Genomic DNA, 27,274 nt, shown 5'->3' with positions numbered 1-27,274 from the left:
TCAAAGTTTAGAGGTAATATTAAATAGTCATTATAATACAATAAAATACAGGATGTGCTCTTATTAGTTGAGAGAAGATCAAAACCCTGAAAAAACACTGAGCAATAAAGCCAGAGATGAACAGTATTTATAAATTTGTTGTCATATCTGTTTCCTCTTATGTCAGATTCTTACATTTAATCAATACAGTCAATCAGAATAAGACACTGTATGGCTTTTACCAATCAAATAAATATATCAACAAAATACGTTTTTGTATTTACACGTACTGTTTAATGCAGCTCAGATGTATTTTGAATGGATTTACACTGCAGTTGCATAATCATTGTTGGGTGTAATTATACTAACTAACTAATTAATTAATTACTTTAATTTTTATTTATTTTCATTCAAAAAGTAAAGTAAGGAGTTACTCTTAATTTCTCTGTAATTTAATTAGTTACTTCTGATGTAACTCCGTTATAGACTACAGAACAATTCTATATAAAATATAATTTTTCTCCCTTTAAATTCTTTGGTCAGTTAAAGAGATGGTTTATAGTATTTATTTAAAGGCACACTGTGAAACTTTTCAACCTTCATAATATATTTCCAAGACCCTTGTGATGGTACATCGACTTACAATAGGTTGAATGACACGTCTGCCATAGCCTGACGGGGTCTGTATCGCTTTTACTGGCACTATGTAACTTCGGGGTTCGGGTAGTAACCCAAGTACAAAAAGAACTACAAAATTCGACTGCTTTACGGCATACGTCACTTCCCCCACCACTTCGTCAAATTTGGACGTGAGAGGCCAACCAGCGTTTGTTTTCGGCTTTCGTGCGTATGTTTTTGTCATGGGGCTGTTTACACCTGGCCACTTCATGCGTTTTCTCAGATGGGATAGCTATCTGATCGTGAAAAGACCAGGTGTAAATGCCCTCCGAAACGCATTCAAGACGGATTTGAATCCGATCGCTCAAACCACTTCAGGAGGAGGTCTGTGCCGCATTCCAGACGAAACTGGACAAGTGTAAATGCATCTGGTTGTTGAAACCACATGTAAATTGTACTCCTCTCAAAAATGCTAAAAATAAAAACGTGTGAGAGCGTGTTATAGGCTATATGTTATAGACAGATATGACGACGCTCCTGGAACACGCATCACCGCAGATGAGCAACTGAGCATAGTCATAAAGAGAACGTGCAAACTATCGCAAATCAAAGTGAAAGTAAGTTGCAGACGCTTAACACATAATCATCATCATTAAAAGTAAAGAAATGAAATGATCTTACCAGGGCTGTTACTGCTCTCTCTTATTGCGGTCTTTGATTTTGAAATTTTAGCTGATGATCAATAAAATGCTGTTCATATCTGTTGCTTTCGGTGACGTGCACTCCATTAAATCTGCATACAGCGCGGGAATTGAAGATCGGATTTAAATCCGTTTCGCAAAAACACATTTATGTGACCAGGTGTAAATGGAATTGTTTTGATAAATCAGATAGCTATCCGATCTGAGAAAACGCATGAAGTGGCCAGTAAATAAATCTCTTATTTGTAAACTTGTTTGCATTCTATGTTGTATGTTGTTGCGCTTGCTTGTAGTATGTTTTTTTTATATGCTGTTCATTCATTTATTGCTGATAATTAGACCAGTCCAATAATTTCCACATATGTCTAGCTAGCTTTCGATTATCAGAGCTGTTAACAGACTTGCTAAAAAAACACTTGTTTCTCTTACGTGTTTTTTGCGTTATGTTTTATAGCTTGCCTCACGAACTAGTTTGCCAGCTGAACTCAGGTGTTGTGAGGTGTATTTATCACGTAGTCCTGAGGGATATCAGACGACGCTGTTGATGTTGATTCTTGCGATTATCATGAGAACAGTTTTTAATATCTCACATAATTATCCGGACATAAATAAGCCTAATGTAGAGGTTGTAAATAGTGTAAACAAGTACAATTTGCAAACTATTATGATAAATTGCAATAATCATGTCTTCGGAGTCTATCTGTGCCTATTCCATGCCCGATGCAGGTACCGGTGTACAGGGTGGGAGGTGGGGGGGTGGAGGGGTATTTACGACAGTGCAAGTATTCCATAGCGACTCTAGGGGTCGCTGTTTGACAAAAACACAATTCCTTCACAGTGTGCCTTTAAAAAGAATTAAAGAGCAGTTTCATGTCTATCTTTATATTGTTCAATCAGTTGATGGTGATATGGGATTTAGAAAGAAATTAGTAATAAGTAATGCAATACTTTTTAGAGAGAGTTATTAGTACAGTAATCTAATTCTGTTCTGTTTCCTTTAGTTCAACTTCCTGCTCTGTTTACCTCCAGTTTCATTGGTTACCGATTATGTCCGTTTGTTGCTATAATTCTGTATAAATTTCTCACGTCTAGTTTACTTTCCTTTGTTCTACCCCTGTTTATATAACCCTGTTTCAGTTGTTTTTGTTCACTTCTCATTTATGCATTGTGTGGTTTGTGTTATTCTCCTGCATGTTCATTCAGTGGTTTTTTTGTAATCTCCTTCGTCTTCGTGGTTGCTGACCACATCGCAGCACTTATTTATTATGGCAAAGAAAATAAATGTAATTTTTTTTTTATTTTATTTTTTTAAAGGGTTAGTTCACCCAAAAATGAAAATTCTGTCAGTAATTACTCGCCCTCATGTTGTTCCAACCGCGTAAGACCTTCGTTTATCTTCGTAACACAAATGAAGATATTTTTGATTAAATCTGAGAGCTGATCACTCCTCCATAGGTTTCTATGTGATTGAAACTTGCTGGCCCAGAAAAGTTATTAAAGAGATCGTTAATATAGTCCAAGTGACTACAGTGGCTCAATCTTAAGTATATCAAGCGACGAGAATACTTTTTGTGCGCAAAAACAAACAAAAATAACGACTTTATTCTACTATTCATTTCCTTCTCTCTGGGCCTCTAGTTGGTTCACGTAGTGTTTTGCGCTGCGCGTCTGTGTTGCACGTCACCACGTAGGCTCACTATTGGCTGACGCTGGTCATGTGTGTGATGCGTGATGACGTGTAACACAGACGCGCAGCGCAAAAACACTACGAGGCCCAGAGAGAAGGAAATGAATAGTGGAATAAAGTCGTTATTTTTGTTTGTTTTTGCGCACAAAAAGTATTCTCGTCGCTTGATATACTTAAGATTGAGCCACTGTAGTCACTTGGACTGTATTAACGATCTCTTTAATAACTTTTCTGGGCCAGCAAGTTTCAATCACATATAAACCTATGGAGGAGTGATCAGCTCTCAGATTTAATCAAAAATATCTTAATTTGTGTTCCGAAGATGAACGAAGGTCTTACGCGGTTGGAACAACATGAGGGTGAGTAATTACTGACAGAATTTTCATTTTTGGGTGAACTAACCCTTTAATGGCGATAATATTGCATATCGCTATATTGAGTCACCACAAGGAAAATTCCTTCACTGCTACAGCCCTAGTCTGTTTAGCAGTTCTGGGTCTTCTTTTTGGATATGTCATTTTTGGCTTGTGGGGGGTGCTGGTTAAGGTGTTAAGCCCATTGAAATGCTTAAATGAGGACATTTTTATGTTACCATTTGTATGTTCTGTATGCCTGCATTTGTCACCGTCACCTACGGCGCATGGCCTGCGGCCTCGTGTCTACGGCCAAACCGCAGGCGTGCTGATATAGAGCCATATCCCACTCCTGCTTGTGTGATTTTCACTGTATGTAGTTGAACAAAAGACAATTTTCCATTCACCATGATGCTAGAATCAAGATTACCTTTTTCATACACTATTGTTAAGTCATGTTCATTCTAACTATGCCTTTGCTTTGTTGTTTAATGTATTAAAAAGTTCATGTAAATCTCTTTACAGATTGTCATTTATGGGAATATACCAAAGAAGGAAAATGTGGTTTATCTGTCAAACCATCAATCCACAGGTAAGTCTCTGTTTTGCAGTCAATACATGATCTTATCTATAAACATTACAAAATCTTTGTGATTCATACAATGGCAAAACCATGTTTTTTTTTATATATGTACAATGTTGTTAAGTACTGTGGTACGTATGTGTGTATCATTGTATCTGACACATCACTGTATCATTTGTAAGGGTTGTGTTCTCTATTGTAGCTGATTGGATTATTGCTGACATGTTAGCCATTCGACAAAATGCACTTGGACACGTAAGATATGTCCTGAAAGATGGTCTGAAGTGGCTTCCTTTGTATGGATGGTATTTCTCACAGGTAGAGTACACATCTAATTCTAGGAAACTGTCCCACACATACATAAACACACATACATTTCTATGTAAATATTGCAAAAATGCATTCTTAGATAAATTAGGATTGAATTGAATGGTTTTATAAACAATTTACACAGAAGTTTCGTTCTGCTAGTGTTTTATAAATAAGACCGGTTGTGTGTTTCTGGCTATATACCTTTTGTGTCATTCACAGCATGGAAGTGTGTATGTGAAGAGAAGTGCCACCTTTGATGAGAGAGCCATGAAAAAGAAACTATCATCTCAGACCAAACTGGGCACACCTGTGAGTATATATCCATAGCACTCACTGTATGAAAATTCAGAAACGGGGCACAGGAACTGGAGCACCCCCTGTTTTCACAGGATTGTAAATGTAACACAAACTTTTGTTCAGTTATATTTATTCATTTTAAGCATTTAGTAATGTATTTGTAATAAACACTTTAAGTGGGCTATTTAAAAAGTGTTAGGACTATTTATATGTTAAATTATGTTTTTTAAAACATATGAGCAGAGTGTGACATCATATCGTGTGTGTGTGTGTAAATACCACTTTATTAAGTGCACATGTTCAACTGCTTAACACAAATATCTAATCAGTCAATCACAGGGCAGCAATTCAATGCATTTAGGCATGTAGACATGGTTGAGATTATCTAGTTCAAGCTGAGCATCAGAATGGGGAAGAAAGGGGGTTTAACCTATTGACGCACACTCAGGCTTGACGCCACTGTTTACCATGGAATTAGGGCTGGGCGGTTTGACGATATTATTTTATATCGACAATGTCTGTCAAGTATCGTGATTTCGATTATAACAGTCAGTTACCAGACGATCATCGACAATATCGGGAGAAAATGACAAATATATTTCACATATCCCCATAGTTACCACATATTTATTCACATGCAACAGCCGTCTGCCGGAAGCTAGTTATTTTAGTCGATAAAGATTTGAATATGAATAATAACGTAATAGCGCATCACTTCACTTCAGAAGGCCTTTATTAACCTGCCAAAGCTGTGTGGAGGACTTTTACCATGGATGGATGCGCTTTGATGGACTTCCAAATAAATATACCCATTCACTCTCATTACAAAGCTTGGAAGAGCCAGGACATTTTTTTAAATATTTCAAATATTTTTTCTTGATTACACATCTTTATTTGATGTTAACATTGCTATTCATTTTTATGTAATTTATTTTGTTCTGCAGACGAAAAAATTAAACTATATCCTATACATTCGGAATAGCGATGATATTTCCCATTTTGAAAACTAATAAAATATCAAGTAGGCCTATTTTATTCCGGTCTTGTAATTAAAATTATTTTACAAATACAGTTTTGTTATTTTGCAAACGGGTGAAGCAATTGCGGTGCTTTGAATATCACATGCACCCGTTCATAGTTTCCAATGTTGACAGCTCCGTTAAGCATATTGAGAGAGTTGCTGTAGATAAAAAAAATAATAATAATTGCTTACTCCAATATAATTTTTAATCACTTCTGTTTCTAAATAAATAAAGCTGTAATTTTGATTTTGTTATAAGCGCCCTATAAGGAGACCTTGGAACTCAAACTAGAAAGAAATATAACCTTACCATTTTTGCTCATGCAGAATGAACCATTTCCTTTGTAATCCCTGATTTTAGACAAATAACAAATGCAACATAGCTTAAATACAAGTTTAAAAACAGCACTGCAAGTTATAATTAAGGAATTTTAAATTATCATCATGAAATGTCTACTCGGGTGATAACGACAAAAAGAAAGAGAAACATCTGACCTTATGAAAAAAAAAAATAGGCAAGACACATTCAACATGACATCATCATGCATTTATCATTCTTGCAATCACCAAATTGAGTTTTGTTCTGTTCAGTTGTATTCAACTGTTCTCCTCACAAAATGAAATTCATTTCTAACACAAATTGGGTATGAACAGTGTGGAAATTCTTAGCAACACTATAACAAAAAACCTGAACTGATGTTAGTTTAGGCTTAAACTAACTAAAGTAAAACCTTTAACGTTTCAATCATTAAATTAACCTTACAGAATCACAGGCTATCATTTATATAAAGTGCAGCCAAACTCAACATGATGTGTGTTTACTGTGTATGTCGGCAGTGTTGTCTCCCACGAGGGAAGGGGCGGGGCGTGGTGGGGTGGGGGCGGGTCTCGGGTAGACGATATAATCTGATATTGCGATATTTTTTTAAGGCGATTATTGCTAGAATATTTTTAACCTATCGCCCAGCCCTACGTGGAATACATTTACTATACAGAATACTGTCTAAAAATATTGAGAATGATAACAAATTATACATAATTTTAAAGTTCTAATGGTTTAGTGTCAATCGACGGTGTTTGTTTTAAGATATATGCTCCAGTAACAGTAATATCGTAATAATATTGTAATTTGTGTCAGGAGGGCAAATGACAACATGCAAAACCAAACGGGACTTCATACCTTTTTTGAAATGGCAATTGCGAGATGAATCCAATCTGTCGCACTTGAGTAAAAGGTTCATGACAAGCATCCATTGAAAAACATCCATAAGCACTTATTGTCTGTGAAATATTGATATATTGTCCATTGTTTACAATCTGCTCTCCATCGTCGTTCTTCAAGAAATTATGCAATGTGAGCACGGTTTGTTGTAATACTATACGATCGTATAGTACTACTCGTATCGTGTAATACTATACGACAAGTAGACTGCGTTTGGCCGGAAGCTAGAATTTTACTTTGTAACATGCTAAATATAAATATTTTTCTTACACAAACTCATCGCTTCGCTTCAGAAGGCCTTTATTAACCCCCTGGAGCCGTGTGGAGTTAGTTTATGACGATTTTGCAGACCTTTTACATTCACAGACAGCTATATTACACACTGCATGATAGGTAATATTTCAAACAAGTATAATGGGGGTACTTTAACAGATTTATATCATTCACGTCTTGACAATATTCTGACCAAGATTGACATGATTCGGGTAAAATTGCATTATGAAATAAATGTTTTTCCCCAAAACACGTTGGGAACAATTATTTGTCCCTTTTTATTAAATACTTTTTGCAACCTCTTTTTTCCAAGATAACTCTTGAGTCTTCTCCTATAGGCCGGGAGCCAGGTCCACTCCTCAGGATGTTTTTTGCTACCTTTTTTTCACTATTATTTCCTATTATTTTATACCTTGGGCCATCACAAGTTGATAATGACCACCCCCAACTCGGCCCCGTTTGGTCTCAGGGGCCAAAAAACACCCTTTTTGGGAAAAGCTTTTGGCGGAATGATGTAATTGTGAATATAAAGGTACTGCAGCTACATAAATGGCCATATAACCCTAAAATTTTGCATGGTGTATCCTGACACATAGGGGAAACTAGCATAAAAAGATTCTAGGCATTGCTGCCTTTTTTCTGTTAAATATCACCCTCAACATAAGGCAAAAGACTAAAAAATGGCTGTCCGCCTGACAAATTGTCATCAAAAGTGATCATTTTCAAGCATTTTATTATATATATCACTGCCTCAAATGTACATGAAAAACTTTCCAAGTTTATAAGCTTCAATTTAAGTCCAAGATGACCTTTCTATCTAGAGGATTATAGCTGGTATAACCAAAGATCTCCACTGTACCTCAAATCGGAGAAAACAGAACTTTCAAGCATTACCATTCCATATTGGATTAAGCATATTTTTTACATATGAACAATGTCTTAAACAAGAGTTGAGACTTGACTTATGAGCTATACTATATGAAATGAATTGCATGAAAAGTGAGCAATGTTATGCCCCTAGGTCAGGGCTATTCAATTAGCTTCATTCGAGGGCCGGATTATTAAATCGAAATGTTGAGGAGGGCCGGTGGGTTTAGCTTATTTATTGAAACATTATTTATTACTTATTGAAACATAACAGTATCAATAAATAAGCTAAAGTAAACCTAAAAAAGTATTGTATTTACTTGGAAATGTGGTACCCAACAGTATGCAGATTTATGAGTATTTAATAAATAACTTATTTACAGCTATGTACAAAAATATGAATTATACAAGATCATAGCTATTGGTAAGAATTATTTGATTTATAATTATTATAGGCTTAAAGGCACAATATGTAACTTTTTTGCTTTAAAAATAGCAAAAATCACTATATCTATGTTATATATTTTTTGTTGTTGTGTACTTACATTATCCCGACTGTTTCCAACAACTTTCAAACCAGGAGAAATTTTAATTTAATTCGAAGACACGGCACGTTTCTTTATTTCCGTTTTGTCGCAGTCAATGGCGTCATATCCGCGTTGTCCCTGGTTTCCGCTCGTACTGCCATGGCAACCAGAGCTATGAACCAGAGCCCTCTGATAGTAACCAAGGCGACAGACGTACAACTGTGTAGTTCGCAATGTCTATTTGCACACTGTTGTTGTTTCGTTCAAACATTATGGACCATGGCAAGCAGACTTTGGATAAAAAAGGAGAACTAAAACGAGAATCAATATCAGCGCTGTGTTTTCGAGATGCCGAGAGCTCCCATAGACAGTATATAAACGAGAGCTCCACGTCCGAGACTTCGACCGCTTCTACATGTACTTTATTAAACAGGTGAGCACATTTACATAAAACTAATCAATGTTATATAGTTCAACAATGATAAAATGTCAGAATATGATCTGTATGTTATTCTCATGTTGATCTAGTTTACTGCTAGTCTCATACAGACAAACTAACACATACATTTCAACACATTTAAATGCAGTTTAGTGTGATAGTGTGTTAATGTTAGACCAAGTGAAACAGCGCTGCGTTACCTCACAAGTTTAATTTGTCTAATAAACTGACCTGTGAGTTGTAATTCTGCACTTGCGTGTAATTCGGTAGAATGAAATGTCCATATTCCTTTTATATCCGCGGGACTCGCGTCGCTTGTGGAGCTGATAGCTGTCTCTTAGCAATCCCGAACTGCTTCATATCACAGTCATGATAAAAACATTGATGTATTCAGTCATCCATAAACATTATTAGATCGGTCGGCTTGACGTTGACGACAAGATCCATAATTCTTAGCAAATGCTGCGTCATCAAACTACGCCTTTGTTATTGTAAATAGGTTAGCGACCCTTAGTGGAGAAAAAATCCCATACTGTACGTTTAAATGAAAATATTCTAACAGTGAGACTTGATAACCACAGGTAAAACCATACATGGTTACTCACTCACTACCACTGTATAACAAAATGCCTAAACACAGGTAAAAACTATACACAAAATGAATTGTATATTGTATATGTACCAACCTAATTAATCTAAAGTCGTGTTGGGAATGTTGAGGCTGTTTCATATGATTTAAAACTAGTTAAATCATCGAGTGATTTGTGGTTTGTAACAGAGGTGTGTCGAATTGAACCACTTCTCATTGGATGTCGCAATGCTGTTTAATAATAGTGTCCAGGGGCCTCATTTATAAAACTTTGCATAGGATTTGCGTCAGAAGTGGCGTACGGATGAAACATAGGACGTGCGTACGCACAGAAATATTTGGATTTATAAAACCGTGCGCACGCACATCCTACGCAGTTTTCCCTTAATAAATCACAATCAATTCTAAATGTAGCGCAGCTTTCACCCGTTTTTGTGCGTACGCCTGGGTCAGAGTTTGCGTGAAGGACCGCACATTTTCCCGTCAAGTTTGCTTTTTATAAATACCAATTATTGCGTAGAGAGCGGCGTACGCCTTCTTTTGTGCGTACGCAACGTTTATAAATGAGGCCCCAGAACCGGGAGTAAACGCAACTCCTTTAAGCTTGCGTTCCGTTATCCACTGGGCGGTGCTGTGTAGTTCAAAGTAAACTAAACTGCGAGTTGAACTGAAACTAAACTGAAAACAGCGCTATTTGTTCTATATTTGTTGTTACTGACCGAGAAACAGCTTCAGATGATTCAGTGACAGAGCGGTCCGAACGAATCTGAATCGTTTCAGACCATAATGCAAGCGCATTTTGCCAATTCATGGAAAGGAAATAATTGAACCAAAGATCGAACAAAAGATTCGCACCATTCACAAATGATTGGTATCGCTGGTTCAGTCGACAGAAATACGGGACACACATAATAACTGCTGAAATATTCGGACTGACAACGTATCTCAGGTTAGTCGGAGCGTTCATGGTATGCACAGTGCGTATAGATGTACAGCTGCACGCGCCACTATGGCCACTCGCATATCTAACCAAATGTAGCCACACCGCCAGGAAAAGAGGCAGAGGGAGGTTGGAGTGCCTTTGGGACAGATAGAGATGATTGGCGGGCCGTATGTGGCCCACAGGCTGCCAATTGAATAGCCCTGCCCTAGGTGGACTGGTAACCCTCATTCCCTGAGGGAGGGAACGGAGACGTACGTCGTGACCGACTGATAGGAATCTCGATAGAGAGGCCAATCTACTTCGAGTAAAACTTAAATGAGCCAATACACATTGGCATGCAGTCATTTGCATCAACTGTTAAGCCTTGCAGCGCAGGTATATAATGAGCAGCAGGTGCGAGGTGAGCTCCTTTTTTGCTGAGGAGCCAAGCCTGGTAAGCTGGCCGCCCCCGTGGGCAGCAGCAGATGTGATGATGGGATGTACGTCTCCGTTCCCTCCCTCAGGGAACGAGGGTTACCATATGTAACCAAGACGTTCCCTTATCGGTCAGTCACTCTCGACGTATGTCTTGACCGACTGATAGGAATCCCTACCAAAGCGCCACAGCTGCTGCACCCCATCCAGCGCCCGGTGTAAGCCTGTACCCCTTCTTGCCTGGACGGACGATTGGAAAGGGCTTACACAGAGCGTATCCATCACTGTTGTTCCATGATAACCCATACAGTGAGATTATTGGATAACACTGGGAAAGCGTGCCCATTCTATGGAAGGGGAACGCTGCGGAAGCCACTTTCTTCAAGGGAGTTATGTGGAAAAATACATATGGACTAGCCTGAAGGTTGTACTGCATATGAATATTGGGTAACTTAGCCCAAGGGAAAGACACGGGGCTTCGATTAGGAGCAGCCGTGGAAGTATACACATATGGAACCCAGCCTAACATCTGATCTCTGAAGGGAGTGGTAGGAACCTTGGGCACATAGCCAGGCCGGGGTCTCAGTACAACATGGTTGTCACCCGGCCCGAACTCTAGGCACGAATCGTCGACCGAAAATGCTTGCAGGCCCCCTACCCTCTTGATAGAGGCCAGTGCAATCAGCAGCAAAATCTTCAAAGAGAGAAGCTTTAAGTCTGCTGACTTCAATGGCTCAAAGGGAGCATCCTGAAGAGCTTGAAGTACCAGGGAAAGGTCCCAAGAGGGTATGGAGGGGGGACAAGGAGGGTTTAACCTTCTCGCCCCCCTAAGGAACCTGACGACCAGTTCATGCTTTCCATAGATGGCACATAGATGGCAACTGATTTGCCATCTATGTGGTCATGATAAGCTGAAATAGCAGCAGCATGTACTTTGAGGGTGGATAGAGACAGCCTTCGCTCCAACCCTTGCTGCAAGAAGGAAAGCACGGACCCTATTAAACATCTTCAGGGGTCCTCTCGGTGAGAAGAAAACCACTTGACGAACAGGTTCCACTTCAAGACACACGTCTTGTGGACGGCGCCCGTGCAGAAGTGATGGTGTTAAGTACCTCTGGGGGTAAGTCACCTAGAACCAGAGATGGAGTTTCCAGAGGTCCGGACGCGGGTGCCATAGGGTGCCCTGTCTCTGAGTCAGAAGATTCTTCCTCAGAGGAATGGGAGGGACTGTCACGAGGAGCATGATTTCTGGGAACCAGGTCCGGGTGGGCCAATAGGGGGCCACCAGAAGGACCTGCTCCTCGTCCTCCCTGACTTTGCACAGGGTCCTACCTTTGAAGGTGTTCAAGCAGTTCAGCACCTACTGAGCGTGTTTGCTCTGTGAGGCGTGCTGTCTGTGCGACCGAATCCAACTCCATACCGAGAAAAGAGATCCTCTGCATGGGGGCGAGTTTGCTCTTCTCCCAGTTGGCCGGAAGACGCAACTGGCTGAGGTGCCTGAGCATGAGGTCCCTGTGTTCACATAACTGATCTCGAGAGTGTGCTAATATGAGTCAGTCGTCGAAATATTTCAGGATGTGCACGCCCTGTTCTCTCATGGGAACAAGGGTCCCCTCCGTGACTTTTGTGAAGACACGGGGAGACAGGGACAGCCCGAAGGGCAGGACCTTGTATTGATATGCTCGACCCTCGAACGCAAAGTGCAGAAATGGCCTGTGTCGAGGAAGAATCAAGACATGAAAGTACGCGTCCTTCAGGTCGATCGCTGCAAACCAATCTTGGGGACGGATGCATTCGAAAATGCGTTTCTGCATGAGCATTTTGAACCCACCACATTTCTTGGGTACAAAAAAAAAGTAGGGACTGTAGTGCCCTGACCTCATATCGGCTGGAGGGACTGGCTCTATCGCATCCTAGTAAGACTGCGATCTCTGCTCGCAAGACATGGGCATCGGCTGCTCTCACTGTAGTGGAGTGGATGGCCCGATCCATCTCCGGGTCGCCCGTCCTAGGGCTGCTTGCTCTTGGCTTTACCGCCCTGCTTGGCAGGGGCCTGGACGGGTGTGGGGAGCCTGCCTGCGACTGGCTCCTTGGCTCCGCTTAGGTGGAGGCTTCTGCTGCGGCGCAGGAGCGAGGGCAGACACAGAAGGCCGCCCCGGCGACGAGCAGACTGAGGGGCTGCGGGCAATGGGGTGGAGGCAGCAGCTGACCACCGCGGCAGGATGTGCTTGATGGTCTCAGTCTGCTTTTCAGCCAGTTTCTGCTGGGCAAAGTTCTCGACCACGTCGCCTTTGAGTGCTCTCAAGCGCACCTTACCAGCTGTGAGAACAGCTTTTGTTTGCTCAAGTCAAAACAAAAGCAAAAAGAAAAGAAAGAGAGAGAAAAAAGACAGCTCGCGCTGCTGTGCTGTCACCCGCACCAGTGTGGAGAGGTCCGAAGAAGAAGAAGCTCGCTCAGTTTCACAATCTCCTTGAAGGTATGTAGAACACATCGAAGTGCTTGGCTCCAAAAACTGATGAAATCCATACAAATATAGATGAAGATGAGGAAAATGATGATTGAGAGTTTATATTCTACACTAATACAACACACTAACATGACAAGTCGTCGAAGTACAGCATGGATAAGCAGCAAAAAGATCTAAGAACCAAATAAATGTTTTCTATTTTATGTTTGAGCTGTATTTTAGTTTCGCCATTTGGCTGTAAAGAATGTTTACCTGTACAGAAGGTTACTAACGTTTACTCTATTGAAGGTTGGTTTTTTTGATAACAGACTACACACTAGAGTCATCTTTATTCATTGTGTTGCGAGGACTTTGTGGACTTATGGAACCCAAAAGGAATGGTAATGCTTGAAAGTTCTGTTTTCTCCGATTTGAGGTACAGTGGAGAACTTTGATATACCAGCTATAATCCTCTAGATAGAAAGGTCATCTTGGACTTAAATTGAAGCTTATAAACTAAAGTTTTTCATGTACATTTGAGGCAGTGATATATATAATAAAATGCTTGAAAATGATCACTTTTGATGACAATTTGTCAGGCGGACAGCCATTTTTTAGTCTTTTGGGGTATGTTGAGGGTGATATTTGACAGAAAAAAGGCAGCAATGCCCAGAATCTTTTTCTGCTAGTTTCCCCTATGTGTCAGGATACACCATGCAAAATTTTAGGGTTATATGGCCATTTATGTAGCTGCAGTACCTTTATATTCACAATTACATCATTCCGCCAAAAGCTTTTCCCAAAAAGGGTGTTTTTTGGCCCCTGAGACCAAACAGGGCCGAGTTGGGGGTGGTCATTATCAACTTGTGATGGCCCAAGGTATAAGATAATAGGAAATAACAGTGAAAAAAAGGTAGCAAAAACATCCTGAGGAGTGGACCTGGCTCCCGGCCTACTATAATGCCTGATGAATTTGGAGAACACCTGACAAGAGATCAGAGACCATTCCTCCATACAGAATCTCTCCAGATCCTTCAGATTCCCAGATCCATGTTGGCACTTCTTCTCTTCAGTTCAGCCCACTCATTTTCTATAGGGTTCAGGTCTGGGGACTGGGATGGCCATTGCAGATGCTTGGTTTTGTGCTCAGTGACCCATTTTTGTTTTGATTTTGATGTTTGTTTTTGGATCACTGTCCTCTTGGAAGATCCAAACATGGCCCATTATAAGATTTCTAGCACAGGTTGTCAGGTTTTGATTTTTTATCTGTTGGTATTTGATCGAATCCATGATGCCATGTATCTGAACAAGATGTCCAGGACCTCTGGCAGAAAATTAGGCCCACAGTATTAAAGATACAGCAGAGTATTTCATATTTCATTTTACACATGGGGTACTTTTTTATCCCTGTGTGCACCAAACCCATATTAAGTGTTTGCTGCCAGACAATGAAAAGTGCCCTCTCTGTGCCTGTATGGAATTTTTGGGACTAAAATAGTTTTTTCCCATGACACTATTTGGGCTATCCAGCTGTGTCATAAATGTTCCTGTCATTACTGTTTGTTGGAGCCAAGCCCTTCCTCTTTCTTCATGAGCAAGGGGATAATGGTATTCTGCGTCCCTTTCCCATATTTGATATTCCCGAGTTTTGCATTTTTTCTCTGTGACACAACTGAGTAATGTCTACCTAGAATTGCCCTGTCCCACGACTGTGATACTCATAATTCACTAAGAATAGTAAGTGCTGCATTTTTTATGACTCTGTTCCACTTTTTTTTTTCTACACAGATGTATCTTGTCATTTTCCCAGAGGGAACCCGTTACAACCCTGAGCTCAAGAAAGTAATCAGTGACAGTCAGGCTTTTGCCTCTAAAGAAGGTATTGTTTTTCCTCTATTAAGCTGCCCTTCAGCTATGAACTCTTTTATATAAATCACAATGAAACAGAAGTAGAAACAGGTATTTTGTACGTACCTCTGTATTGTAATGCATGTCAAAATATATTGTTCACAATAAGATCTATAATATGCATTTCAGGGTGAATTTATTAAATGAAAATTAGCAAGAGTGAACACCTTTTTTCACAGTTAAAATTTACTTAGAATTCACTTCTATTAGATATTTGAAAACAGAATTATTCAACATATCTGTAGACTTTGAACTGAAACTCAGTGGAATGGCAATTTTAGCTAACTGGTCAATTAATCAGCCATGGCTGCATTTCTCAAAAGAATCTTAAAGGGATAGTTTACCCATAAATGAAGATTATGTCATTGTTTACTCAACCTCATGTTATTCAAAATCAAGACTATCGTTCATCTTCAGAAAACAAATGAATATATTTTTTATATTCTCTCATCATTTTGTCCATCCATTGAAAACCCATGCAACCAAAACTTTATTGCAAAAATAGTACAAAAAGACATAAAGGAAACAACAAAATTTTTCATTTATCCCTTTAAGCCTACAGTAAGTATATCATAGAGACAGTCGGTGACAGTTGTTTCTACTTTGTACTTGGGCAGCCTTTCCCAAAAGCATTGTAAACCTAACACTATATATCGTCTATCACTAATAAATAGCTCACATTTCTAGATGTTGTCCCCATATACTAGATCACTGTTTCTCAAACTAAATTTACTTGTAATAGTCATGTTGTCTTGCCTGTTGCAGGACTTTCTGTGCTGAAGCACATTTTAACACCAAGAATGAAAGCATCACACGTTGCCATTGAGACTATGAAGGAACATCTGGATGCTGTCTATGACATAACTGTTGCATATGAGGGAACTCTCACAGCAGACGGCCAGAGACTTCCAGCTCCTACAATGCCAGGTTTGTTGTTATTGTAATACATTGAGTTTGCAAGCAACTGAAACTAACACAGGAAATATGGTGGACACACAGTGTTATACCACTGATTGAGTGCTGGTAAAATACAGATATGTGAATTTCCTGTCACTTCCTGTAAACAGTGAGTGTTGCAACATGTTGTTCTCCATTGGTATAGGTTCTCAAAAACACTAAAGCAACAGAAAACATCCTGTTTTTCACAGGAATAAACAGTAGCAACATTTAGATAGCTGTCAGGATATTGTGTCTACATCCTTTTTGAAAAAAAAACCTTTTTCTTTTGAGACAATGGTAAGCAATAGGGTTGTCACGATACAATAGTTTCAGTAGTTGATGCCAACCAGTAACATTTGGCAATTCTCAATTAGCTTGTTTAGTCTGTCATGCATCACCGTTTCTGGGTGCAAGCTCTCTGTCAGATCCCACAAGTAAACACAACAAATAGTGCTAATATACACTCACAGTGTTATAATACTACTAAAATATTAACCTTGATATTAACCTGTATCTCCATACTGAATCTCTCGGTCGAGATTGTTTAATTTTTTTAATGAATCGTTAAAATATTGGTGTCTAGGATGATGTGAGCACAGAGACTGTAGGGAATTTTTAAAAGGTGTGCTATAAATGAGCTCATAAACTGCTGTTGAGATAGTATTCTCACTTGAAATGAAGTAGAGACTTGAAACAGTGTTCATTACATCGTCATATGCAAGTATTACTGTAATTAATTTAGTTAATAAACAATCATGCAACAACACATGTGGTAAAGGCAGAAAATATCAAAAACTTTAAACTAAACATTACACTGAGGGTGTAATGTCCAACCCCTTTCCAGTTGGTGGCGAGTTTGGCACACATGAGCACCCAGTTTAAATCGATGCGGACCAGGAGGGATATTTGAGTTCAGTCAGATACAGAGCGGCGATGGAGGTCACTCAGTTCGTTTAATGTTTTACGTTAATTGTATTTTGTAATATATTGCGTTGTTCATACGTGCTTGTTCAGGCACAAAAGGTCATGTTTTAGTGGGGAGGACATTCATCTGCTTGTTGAACATGAAAATTGGCGCACAGTCTCTGGTCAAGCCACCTCATTTATATTCCGCTTTATACAATGCAGATTGTTTCAAAGCAGCTTTACAGTGATAAGAGGAAATTAATGTAACAGATTATTTTGGCTGTACAGTAGCTTTAGAAGTGAGTCACTGTCCAGCTTAAGTAAGTTTTTGATTGATTCATTTCCATTGTAAAAAATAAAATGTGAGAGGCCATGTAGTCTTTCTTAACAAAGTGACATCGCCAAGAACTTGTCTGGCATGCATAATACAGCGTTTTTAGCCGTTTCCGTTAATCCGTGTGAATGGGAATCATTTTGGAAAAAAAACTTTTGTCGTGAAGAAAAACAACTTTTGTTGTGTCGATGAGGCCTTTGCAGGGGATAGTCTAGTTGAAACGGTCTTTGCTGACTCTTCAGGGCTGCGTTGTTGTCGTGTCCAGGCACATGTCCTTCATCTGATCTGGATATGGCCGGGTTCCGGCTGACTAGGGAAAACCTCAGGATAAACAAAAACTATATTAGCGTGGATGCCATTCTTCTTATGATGTAACGAGTGCATCAGGTGTTATGGGAAGTGTTCCCGGTTCCGGTTGACCTAATTTTTGCTGCCTAACAGTCATGATTTGAATAATAGAAATTGATTATGTGTTGTGTTTGCCAGGTTAAAGAGATGTGTTTTTAGTCTAGATTTAAACTGACAGAGCGTGTCTGCATCCCGAACAATGCTAGGAAGACTATTCCAGAGTTTAGGTGCTAAATAGGAAAAGGAAATACTCCCCGCAGTCGTTTTGAGATCGTAGTAGACGTGAAGGACTATAATGCGTTAATAGCTCGCTTAAGTACAGGGTAACTATGCAATGCACTGTTGTCAGAACCGGGCTAGTATGGTCATACTTCCTGGTTCTAGTAAGAACTCTAGCTGCTGCGTTTTGGACCAGCTGGAGTTTAAGCGTGCAGGGCAACCATCAAGTAGAGCAATACAATAATCTAGCCTTGAGGTCATCTTTGGATTGGGTGCATCAATCCAATTTATACAGGGCCTTGCAGAGAGTTTCTCAAGGGCAAGGGCTCAAATATAAAAAAGGGGTATCTATCACTATAGAGTAATTCCAATATAACAATTATCACAGTAATTATATTTATAGGTCTATATTAATATGATTTTTTTTTTGTCATGTGCTCACTACACTAGGCTAGTTTCCAGCTGTTTGAGCATACTAACCATTCTCCTATATTGCTGCTTTTCTTTGTTTTAAAAAGCAGACTTAATATTTATTAAGTCCTAATTAGTAGACGACTAGCACATGAACCGCTGTGCCGTGCTGCTAATATTTATCAAGTAGTAGAAACACCCCTTCCCACGCCCAAAACAAGGCATCTGCGAATGAGAATCCAAAACAAGAACTGGTGAGATGTTGTCCTGCTCCACTTTAAAGACGATGAGTGGAAGGAGAATTTTAGAATAAGTTATTTTTTGCACTTCATTCAGCAACAACAAACACTCGTTCCACACTTCATACGTCGTTACGCCATTTCTACGTCATTGCACATGCGCAGTACTTTTGTAGTTTCTGGTTTCAATCCGATCAAGTGTTAACGTCCTCTCGACTGGATTAGAAAAGGTTTAAACCACCCCTTACAATCCAAATGAAATTATCTAATGTAGCCAATTCATTGCGATTGACGTGGTTACATGTGACTTTTTTTTTATTCCGACTGTGCTACTAGTCTGATTTTGCGGATCACAAATTTGTGGTCCCAATTATGATTATGGGATTACTGATATAAACTACTTGTATATTATATGTACAATAAGCAGAAAAATTGCAAAACAAACAGAAAAAAAGTGGATTTAAAGGTAGGGTAGGCAATTTTTTTTATAAACACTTTTTGTTATCCTGGGTGTCTGGTCTCAAGACCAAAATTGTTCGTCAGTCCGAATGCAATGATAGAATGTCCCACCTGCCTGTCAACTAATGTATTTCCATACCTCTGTTCACCTTGCTCGCACAGACATCACACGTCATCAGCGTATGCCAAGATGGTTTTATTACTGAGAGATATGAGGGTCCGTGGCTCTACCGTTGGATTAAGCGCAATGGCTAACTTGATCACGTGTGCTTTGATAATCAATCACAATACAGCCTTGACGTAATTGAATTTCATTTAGATTTCTGTGTCAGTCAATCACTGTTTGTGTATACCATAGAAATAGATATATAAGGAAATTCAATAATGATTTGTTAAATTATAGTTTTTGTCAACAGGTGATAAATCATTGAAGAGATTGAAAAGCTTTATGTCTTGCATGAATAAATGGGAATGGTTTAAATTTAAGGTCAAACAAATAACCATTGATACAGGAAAATTCTTATCAGTGACAACAAAACAAAAAAACTAAAGGAACTGATTGGGGAAATACATTTATTGGCAGTTAATACACAAGTATCACCAGAAAACACAGCAAAACTACAAGCATTGCAATCTCAATTAGATGAGTTGTACTCAGAAAAAGCAAATGGAGCTTAAATCCGTTCAAGAGCCCGGTGGATTTAAAAAAGGAAAAAAAAGTTCATATTTTTTCGGCCTTGAAAAACAAAACAAATACAAAGAAAATTAAAGCTGCAAGCAGCATTTATCGGGGTTCAAGCTATTAAGGCCTTTAAGGGTTTTTAAGCACAAAAGCATCAAAAGTTATCAAGTTTTATTTAGCAAGCATTTAACCACTGACATAATAGATGGAAAACACCATTTACAGCCAATATAGGCAATGTACCATAGGAAATATATGGTTTTAAAGCTTTTTAACCCTCTGAGGTCTGAGCTGTTTTCTGGGCCCTGGAGGTGTTCTGACATGCTCTGACATTTCTGGTTATTTCTGTTACTTGTGACATTTTCATGGCTAAAGTCTAATTACACTGTATTCAGCACAAACTCTGCTACAATAATATATCAGCAGCATGTATGTAAAAGTTTGTAGTTTTGAGATAGTGACATTTATGCGTGGTTTTTGAAAATACAAAAAAAAATTCTCACTGAAATAAGGCCATGAAACCCATACTGATTATTTCTTCACAAGACTTTTGAAAATTGTATGACGTAGCCTAGAATATTTGCTGCAAAACTATGTGAAAATCACCCTGACTGCTCATTCAGATAAGACAATATATTGATTTAAAAATTTTACGACGTGTTTTGTGTGAAAAAGCCTTATGCGAGAGCTCATTAATATGTAAGCTTTTCTCACCTGAGAAAGACAAAGAACCTCCCCTAACGGCCCTATTAGGAGCTATCAGGCCCCTATCATTCTGAGCAACCTTGCACAATACTGTAAATGAGGAGATTTAAAAAATAATGGCTTTTAAATTGTTTGGATTTATTTACAACACAACATAATCCAAAGATACACAACAAATGCCAAAAAAGCACTTCAAAGACAGAGACCTTTGTGCCATTCCTAAAAACATTGTACATACCTTTCATTTCCAAGATTTTCACTTTACCATGTTCACGTACTGAGACTCATGTGAATGTTGAAGTCCTCAGTGGCATCTGGGACCTAAAAAAAAAAAAAGTGAACATACTGATATCAAGAGAAAGGCCTGCACGATTTTGGAAATAAATATTAGATTTTTCTGGTTAAAATTGCTTTTTAAAATTCCTTTTTAAAATTCACAGAATACACACACACACACACGTTTCCAACGATATATAATATAATGAACACCAGGTTTGTTGTGCCTTGTAGGCATAAGGTATATGCGCAGTGCGGATAAAATAATAATAACAATAAATAACCTATAGCAGCCTATAAATCTTTCAAAAGAAGCTAGAGAAAAATATATTGATTATCATGTTACTTCAAATGTTTCCATCCGTTATGATGATATGAAATGAGATAATAATAAAAACATGAAGCCGTTTGGTGCGTTTTGCTTTCATCCAAAATATGATACATTCAAACGCGATCGCTTGCAAAATATGATACATTCAAACGCGATCACTCTCAAATATAAAACATTATGGTTACCATAAACATATCTATGTTTGAGCAGATATCCACAAACACAGTAAACACGGGTCTAAATATTATAATATTCCCCATATATCTAGCAACAGTTCAGCTGCAACGTGACATTTATGCAACAATAACAAACTAGGCTATGTAAGAATTTCTTACCTTATCTTTCTTGTCTTCAAATCGCGTTCTTCTTCTTCTGAGGTAGCCTAAATCCAATGTAAGCTCAGGCACGTCTTTCAAACTCGACGAAAAGTGAAGTGAAGTGTTTTGTTGTTGAGGTAACGAGCGCGTTCGCGTTCCATGTGGAGATTTGCATGTGAATATCTTTTGCGCGAGTAGGCGTGGCCAAATTAACTGTAATGAGCAAGCGTTTGAGAAGCTGGACATCTTGTTGGTTTTATACAAATTACTTAAACAGAGAATATTTGTTTTCGTTTTGAATCCGATCATTTAAAAGTACACACTTAAATGTTTATAAAGGTATATGGCTCATAAATGTGTGACAAGTATTCGCTGAGTTTTGTTTCAGTTTATAGACGTGCTCAAGAAAAAAAAGTTCACCGCGACGGAGAGGCAGAAAGCACACCCTGTTTATTTTCTTTATTTTACAAAAGCACAATGTTTTGATTTGATTGTAAGTGGACACATACAAAAGGAGAAATATCACAGATTCTTTTTTTATATTTCTTTTTTCTGTATGACCATAAATGATGGAGTAATTTAAGTTTATAGTGCTACAATGTGGAGAAAATCCGGCAAAACGCGTCGGCGCGTTTGTCGACCTCAGAGGGTTAACAGTTATAGCGCCAACTATGGTCCGATCTCCATGAAATTTTGCATGCTTGTTAATGATCTTATGTCACATAAGTTCACCAATTTTTGTGAAGTTCTGGGTTTTTATTTAGGATTTATAAGCTTTTTAATGTATTTTGCCACGCCCATTTTATAAATGACCCTATTACAGCCATCCAAATGCAAAAGTTCAACTTTTTTTTGATAATTATTGATCTAGAGAGTCCAGAGAATTGTCCTAGACTGGTTTGGTTCCGATTGGGCGAAAAACCTAGGACTAGTTCGCAAAAGTAGGTTTTTAACATATTTGTAAATATTTAATGAACGGTTTGATTGACATTAGTGGTTCTAGAGGCAAAGTTGTTCAACATGAGCAGATCTATCAAATGATATGCATTTTGTGATGATATGTGTAACACCACGTGATTACAGAGCCATAAAACTCGTTAGCGCCAACTAGTGGCCGATTTCTTTCAAAATTCTTACAGACCTCTAGGGCCATGAGTCAAACATGCCCATCGAGTTTCATTCCGATCGGCCTCTGTTAACCTTGTCTAATAGGTGCTCAAATTTATTGGCCAATGGCGGCCATGTTTTTTGAGATACGCCAATGTCCTCATAGACATACATGGCACCTTGGGCCAAGACACTGCATACCAATTTTCAAGTCAATCGGACTAACGGTCAGGTGGTTATAGCCCTTTTCATGTTTTTTTCATGTTATAGCGCCACCTAGTGTTCAATCGTCGCGATTTTTTTACTGTGACCCCAGACTGAACCCATACACAAGTGTACCGAGTTTGGTTAATCTATCTCATTTACTTTTTGAGTTATAGCCATTTTAGTAAAATAGGCTCCTCCCACAACGTTCATTTTGAGCCCCCTAGCGACTTTGAATCGAAATATCGACGTTTTTTCGATAATTATTGATCTTCAGACTCCAGAGAACATTTCTGCACTGGTTTGGTTCCGATCGGGCGAAAAACCTAGGACTAGTTTGCAAAAGTAGGTTTTTGACAAAATTCAAAATGGCGGAAAAATTTGCATACCGGAAATGAAATCGGAGATATACGTTTTGTTCGCCATGAGGTCTGGATTCCATTGATATAAGACACTTGAGTCTAGGACATACGGTCTAGGAGTTATGACCAGTTTCGCGCGTTTGGTCGCTATAGCGCCACCTATGGGCCAATCGGGGTCATACTCTCTGAACCTTTCCTCGATTTTTGTACTACCATCTGACAAAGTTTCAAGTCTCTAGCACTTACGGTTTGGGCTGCACGATGCGTTTTAGCGGAGAAGAATAATAATAATAATAATTAAAGCTGCAAGCAGCATTTATCGGGGTTCAAGCTATTAAGGCCTTTAAGGGTTTTTAAGCACATAAAGCATCAAAAGTTATCAGGTTTTATTTAGCAAGCATGTAACCACTGACATAATAGATGGAAAAGACCATTTACAGCCAATACAGGCAATGTACCATAGGAAATATATGGTTTTAAAGCTTTTTGACAGTTATAGCTCCACCTATGGTCCGATCTCCATAAAATTTGGCATGCTTGTTAATGATGTTATGTCACATATGCTCACCAATTTTTGTGAAGTTCTGAGTTTTCATTTAGGATTTATAGGCTTTTTAGTGTATTTTGCCACGCCCATTTTATAAATGACCCTATTACAGCCATCCAAATGCAAAAGTTCAACTTTTTTTTGATAGTTTTTGATCTAGAGAGTCCAGAGAATTGTCCTAGACTGGTCTGGTTCAGATCGGGCGAAAAACCTAGGACTAGTTCGCAAAAGTAGGTTTTTAATATGTTTGCGAATATTTAATAAACGGTTTGATTGACAGCAATGGTTCTTGAGGCAAAGTTGTTCAGGATGAGGAGATCTATCAAATTATATGCATATTGTGTGGATATTTGTAACACCACGTGATTACAGAGCCGTAAAACTCGTTAGCGCCAACTAGTGGCCGATTTCTTTCAAAATTCTTACAGACCTCTAGGGCCTTGAGTCGAACATGCCCATCTAGTTTCGTTCCGTTCGGCCTCCGTTAACCTTGTCTAATAGGTGCTCAAAATTCATTGGCCAATGGCGGCCATGTTTTTTGAGATACGCCAATGTCCTCATACACATACATGGCACCTTGGACCAAGACACTGCATACCAATTTTCAAGTTAATCGGAGTAATGGTCAGGTGGTTATAGCCTGTTTTATGTTTTTTTCATGTTATAGCGCCACCATGTGGACAATCGCCGCGGTTTTTTTGTTGTGACCTCAGATTGACCTCTTACACATGTGTACCAAGTTTGGTGAAGATACCTCATTTAGTTCTGGAGTTATAGCCATTTTAGTAAAAAAGGCCCCTCCCACAACATACGTTTTGGCGCCCCTTAGCGTCCGTTAATCGAAATTTCAACTTTTTTTCGATAGTTTTTGATATTCAGACTCAAGAGAACATTTCTGCACTGGTTTGGTTCCGATCGGGCGAAAAACCTAGGACTAGTTCGCAAAAGTAGGTTTTTGACAAAATTCAAAATGGCGGAAAATCTATCATGGCGGAAATGAAATCGGAGATATACGTTTTGTTCGTCAGGCGTCCAGCTTTCCAATGATATAAGACACTTGAGTCTATGTCATACGGTCTAGTAGTTATGAGCAGTTTTGCGCTTTTGGTTGCTATAGCGCCACCTATGGGCCAATCGGGCTCATACTTTTATAGGTTCTCCCCAAATTGAGGACTACCATTTGGCCAAGTTTCAAGGTTCCAGCTCTTACGGTTTGGTCTGCACGATGCGTTTTAGGGGAAAATAATAATAATAATTAAAGCTGCAAGCAGCATTTATCGGGGTTCAAGCATTTAAGGCCTTTAAGCACATAAGCATTTAAGACATTAAGTTTTATTTAGAAAGCTTTTAACCACTGAAATAATAGATGGAAAAGTCCATTTACAGCCAATACAGGCAATTTACCATAGGAAATATATGGTTTTCAAACCTTTTTAACAGTTATAGCGCCACCTATGGTCCGATCAACATGAAATTTGGCATGCTTGTTTAGAATATTATGGCACATATGCTCACCAATTTTCGTGAAGTTCTGAGTTTTCGTTTAGGATTTATAAGCTTTTGAGTGCATTTTGCCACGCCCATTTTCTTTATGACCCAATTATAGCCATAAGAAAAATTCAAAAGTTCAACTTTTTTTCGATAATTATTGATCAGGAGAGTCCAGAGAATTGTCCTAGACTGGTCTGGTTCCGATCGGGCGAAAAACCAGGGACTAGTTCGCAAAAGTAGGTTTTTAACATATTCGCGAATAATTAATGAACGATTTGATTGACAGCAATGGTTCTTGAGGCAATGTTGTTCAGCATGAGCAGATCTATCAAATGATATGCATTTTGTGACAATAAGTGTAACATCACGTGATTACAGAGCCGTAAAACTCGTTAGCGCCAACTAGTGGCCGATTTCTTTCAAAATTCTTACAGACCTCTAGGGCTATGAGTTGAACATGCCCATCGAGTTTCGTTCCGATCGGCCTCCGTTAACCTTGTCTAATAGGTGCTCAAACTTCATTGGCCGATGGCGGCCATGTTTTTCGAGATACACCAATGTCCTCATAGACATACATGACACCTTGGGCCAAGACACTGCATACCAATTTTCAAGTCAATCGGACTAACGGTCAGGTGGTTAAAGCCTGTTTTATGTTTTTTTCATGTTATAGCGCCACCATGTGGCCAATCGCCGCGATTTTTTTACTGTGACCTCAGATTGACCTCTTACACATGTTTACCGAGTTTGGTGAAGATACCTCATTTACTTCTGGAGTTATAGCCATTTTAGTAAAATAGGCCCCTCCCACAACGTACGTTTTGGCGCCCCTTAGCATCCGTGAATCGAAATTTCAACTTTTTTTCGATAATTATTGATATTCAGACTCCAGAGAACATTTCTGTACTGGTTTGGTTCCGATCGGGCGAAAAACCTAGGACTAGTTCGCAAAAGTAGGTTTTTGGCAAAATTCAAAATGGCGGAAAATCTATCATGGCGGAAATGAAATCGGAGATATACGTTTTGTTCGTCAGGCATCCAGCTTTCCAATGATATAAGACACTTGAGTCTACGACATACGGTCTAGGAGTTCTGAGCAGTTTCGCGCTTTTGGTCGCTGTAGCGCCACCTATGGGCCGATTTGGCTAAGTCCGTGTATCTGAGTAGCGAGCAATACTACTACCATTTGACCAAGTATCACGTCTCTAGGCCTTACGGTTTTGGCTGCACGATGCGTTTTAGGGAAGAATAATAATAATAATAAAAATCAGGGCAATTACAATAGGGTTTCAGCACTTCGTGCTTGAACCCCTAATTAAAGCTGCAAGCAGCATTTATCGGGGTTCAAGCTATTAAGGCCTTTAAGGGTTTTTAAGCACAAAAGCATCAAAAGTTATCAGGTTTTATTTAGCAAGCATGTAACCACTGACATAATAGATGGAAAAGACCATTTACAGCCAATACAGGCAATGTACCATAGGAAATATATGGTTTTAAAGCTTTTTAACAGTTATAGCGCCACCTATAGTCCGATCTCCATAAAATTTGGTATGCTTGTTAATGATGTTATGTCACATATGCTCACCAATTTTTGTGAGGTTCTGAGTTTTCATTTAGGATTTATAGGCTTTTTAGTGTATTTTGCTACGCCCATTTTATAAATGACCCTATTACAGCCATCCAAATGCAAAAGTTCAACTTTTTTTTGATAGTTTTTGATCTAGAGAGTCCAGAGAATTGTCCTAGACTGGTCTGGTTCCAATCGTGCAAAAAACCTAGGACTAGTTCGCAAAAGTAGGTTTTTAACATGTTTGCGAATATTTAATGAACGGTTTGATTGACAGCAATGGTCCTTGAGGCAAAGTTGTTCAGGATGAGGAGATCTATCAAATGATATGCATATTGTGTGGATATTTGTAACACCACGTGATTACAGAGCTGTAAAACTCGTTAGCGCCAACTAGTGGCCGATTTCTTTCAAAATTGTTACAGACCTCTATGGCCTTGAGTCGAACATGCCCATCGAGTTTCGTTCCGATCGGCCTCCGTTAACCTTGTCTAATAGGTGCTCAAACTTCATTGGCCGATGGCGGCCATGTTTTTCGAGATACGCCAATGTCCTCATACACATACATGGCACCTTGGACCAAGACACTGCATGCCAATTTTCAAGTCAATCGGACTAATGGTCAGGTGGTTATAGCCTGTTTTATGTTTT

General features: G+C 39.0%; 1 protein-coding gene across 1 annotated transcript in view; it reads left to right on the top strand.

The window, feature by feature from the left end:
- The window catches only part of agpat5 (1-acylglycerol-3-phosphate O-acyltransferase 5 (lysophosphatidic acid acyltransferase, epsilon)), a 98,163-nt gene that overhangs the window by 6,798 nt on the left and 64,091 nt on the right, over positions 1 to 27,274 (top strand). Inside the window, exons 2-6 of the mRNA XM_084093104.1 lie at positions 3,864 to 3,930; positions 4,124 to 4,239; positions 4,453 to 4,542; positions 15,060 to 15,150; positions 15,945 to 16,106. Coding sequence (XP_083949230.1) covers positions 3,864 to 3,930; positions 4,124 to 4,239; positions 4,453 to 4,542; positions 15,060 to 15,150; positions 15,945 to 16,106 — 526 coding nt within the window. The remainder of the gene's footprint in view (positions 1 to 3,863; positions 3,931 to 4,123; positions 4,240 to 4,452; positions 4,543 to 15,059; positions 15,151 to 15,944; positions 16,107 to 27,274) is intronic.

Source organism: Abramis brama (assembly GCF_963993115.1).
Source record: "Abramis brama genome assembly, chromosome: 19".
Taxonomy (NCBI): Eukaryota; Metazoa; Chordata; class Actinopteri; order Cypriniformes; family Leuciscidae; genus Abramis; species Abramis brama.
The sequence above is the reverse complement of the archived record's forward strand: the minus strand, read 5'-3'. Positions and strand labels throughout refer to the sequence as shown.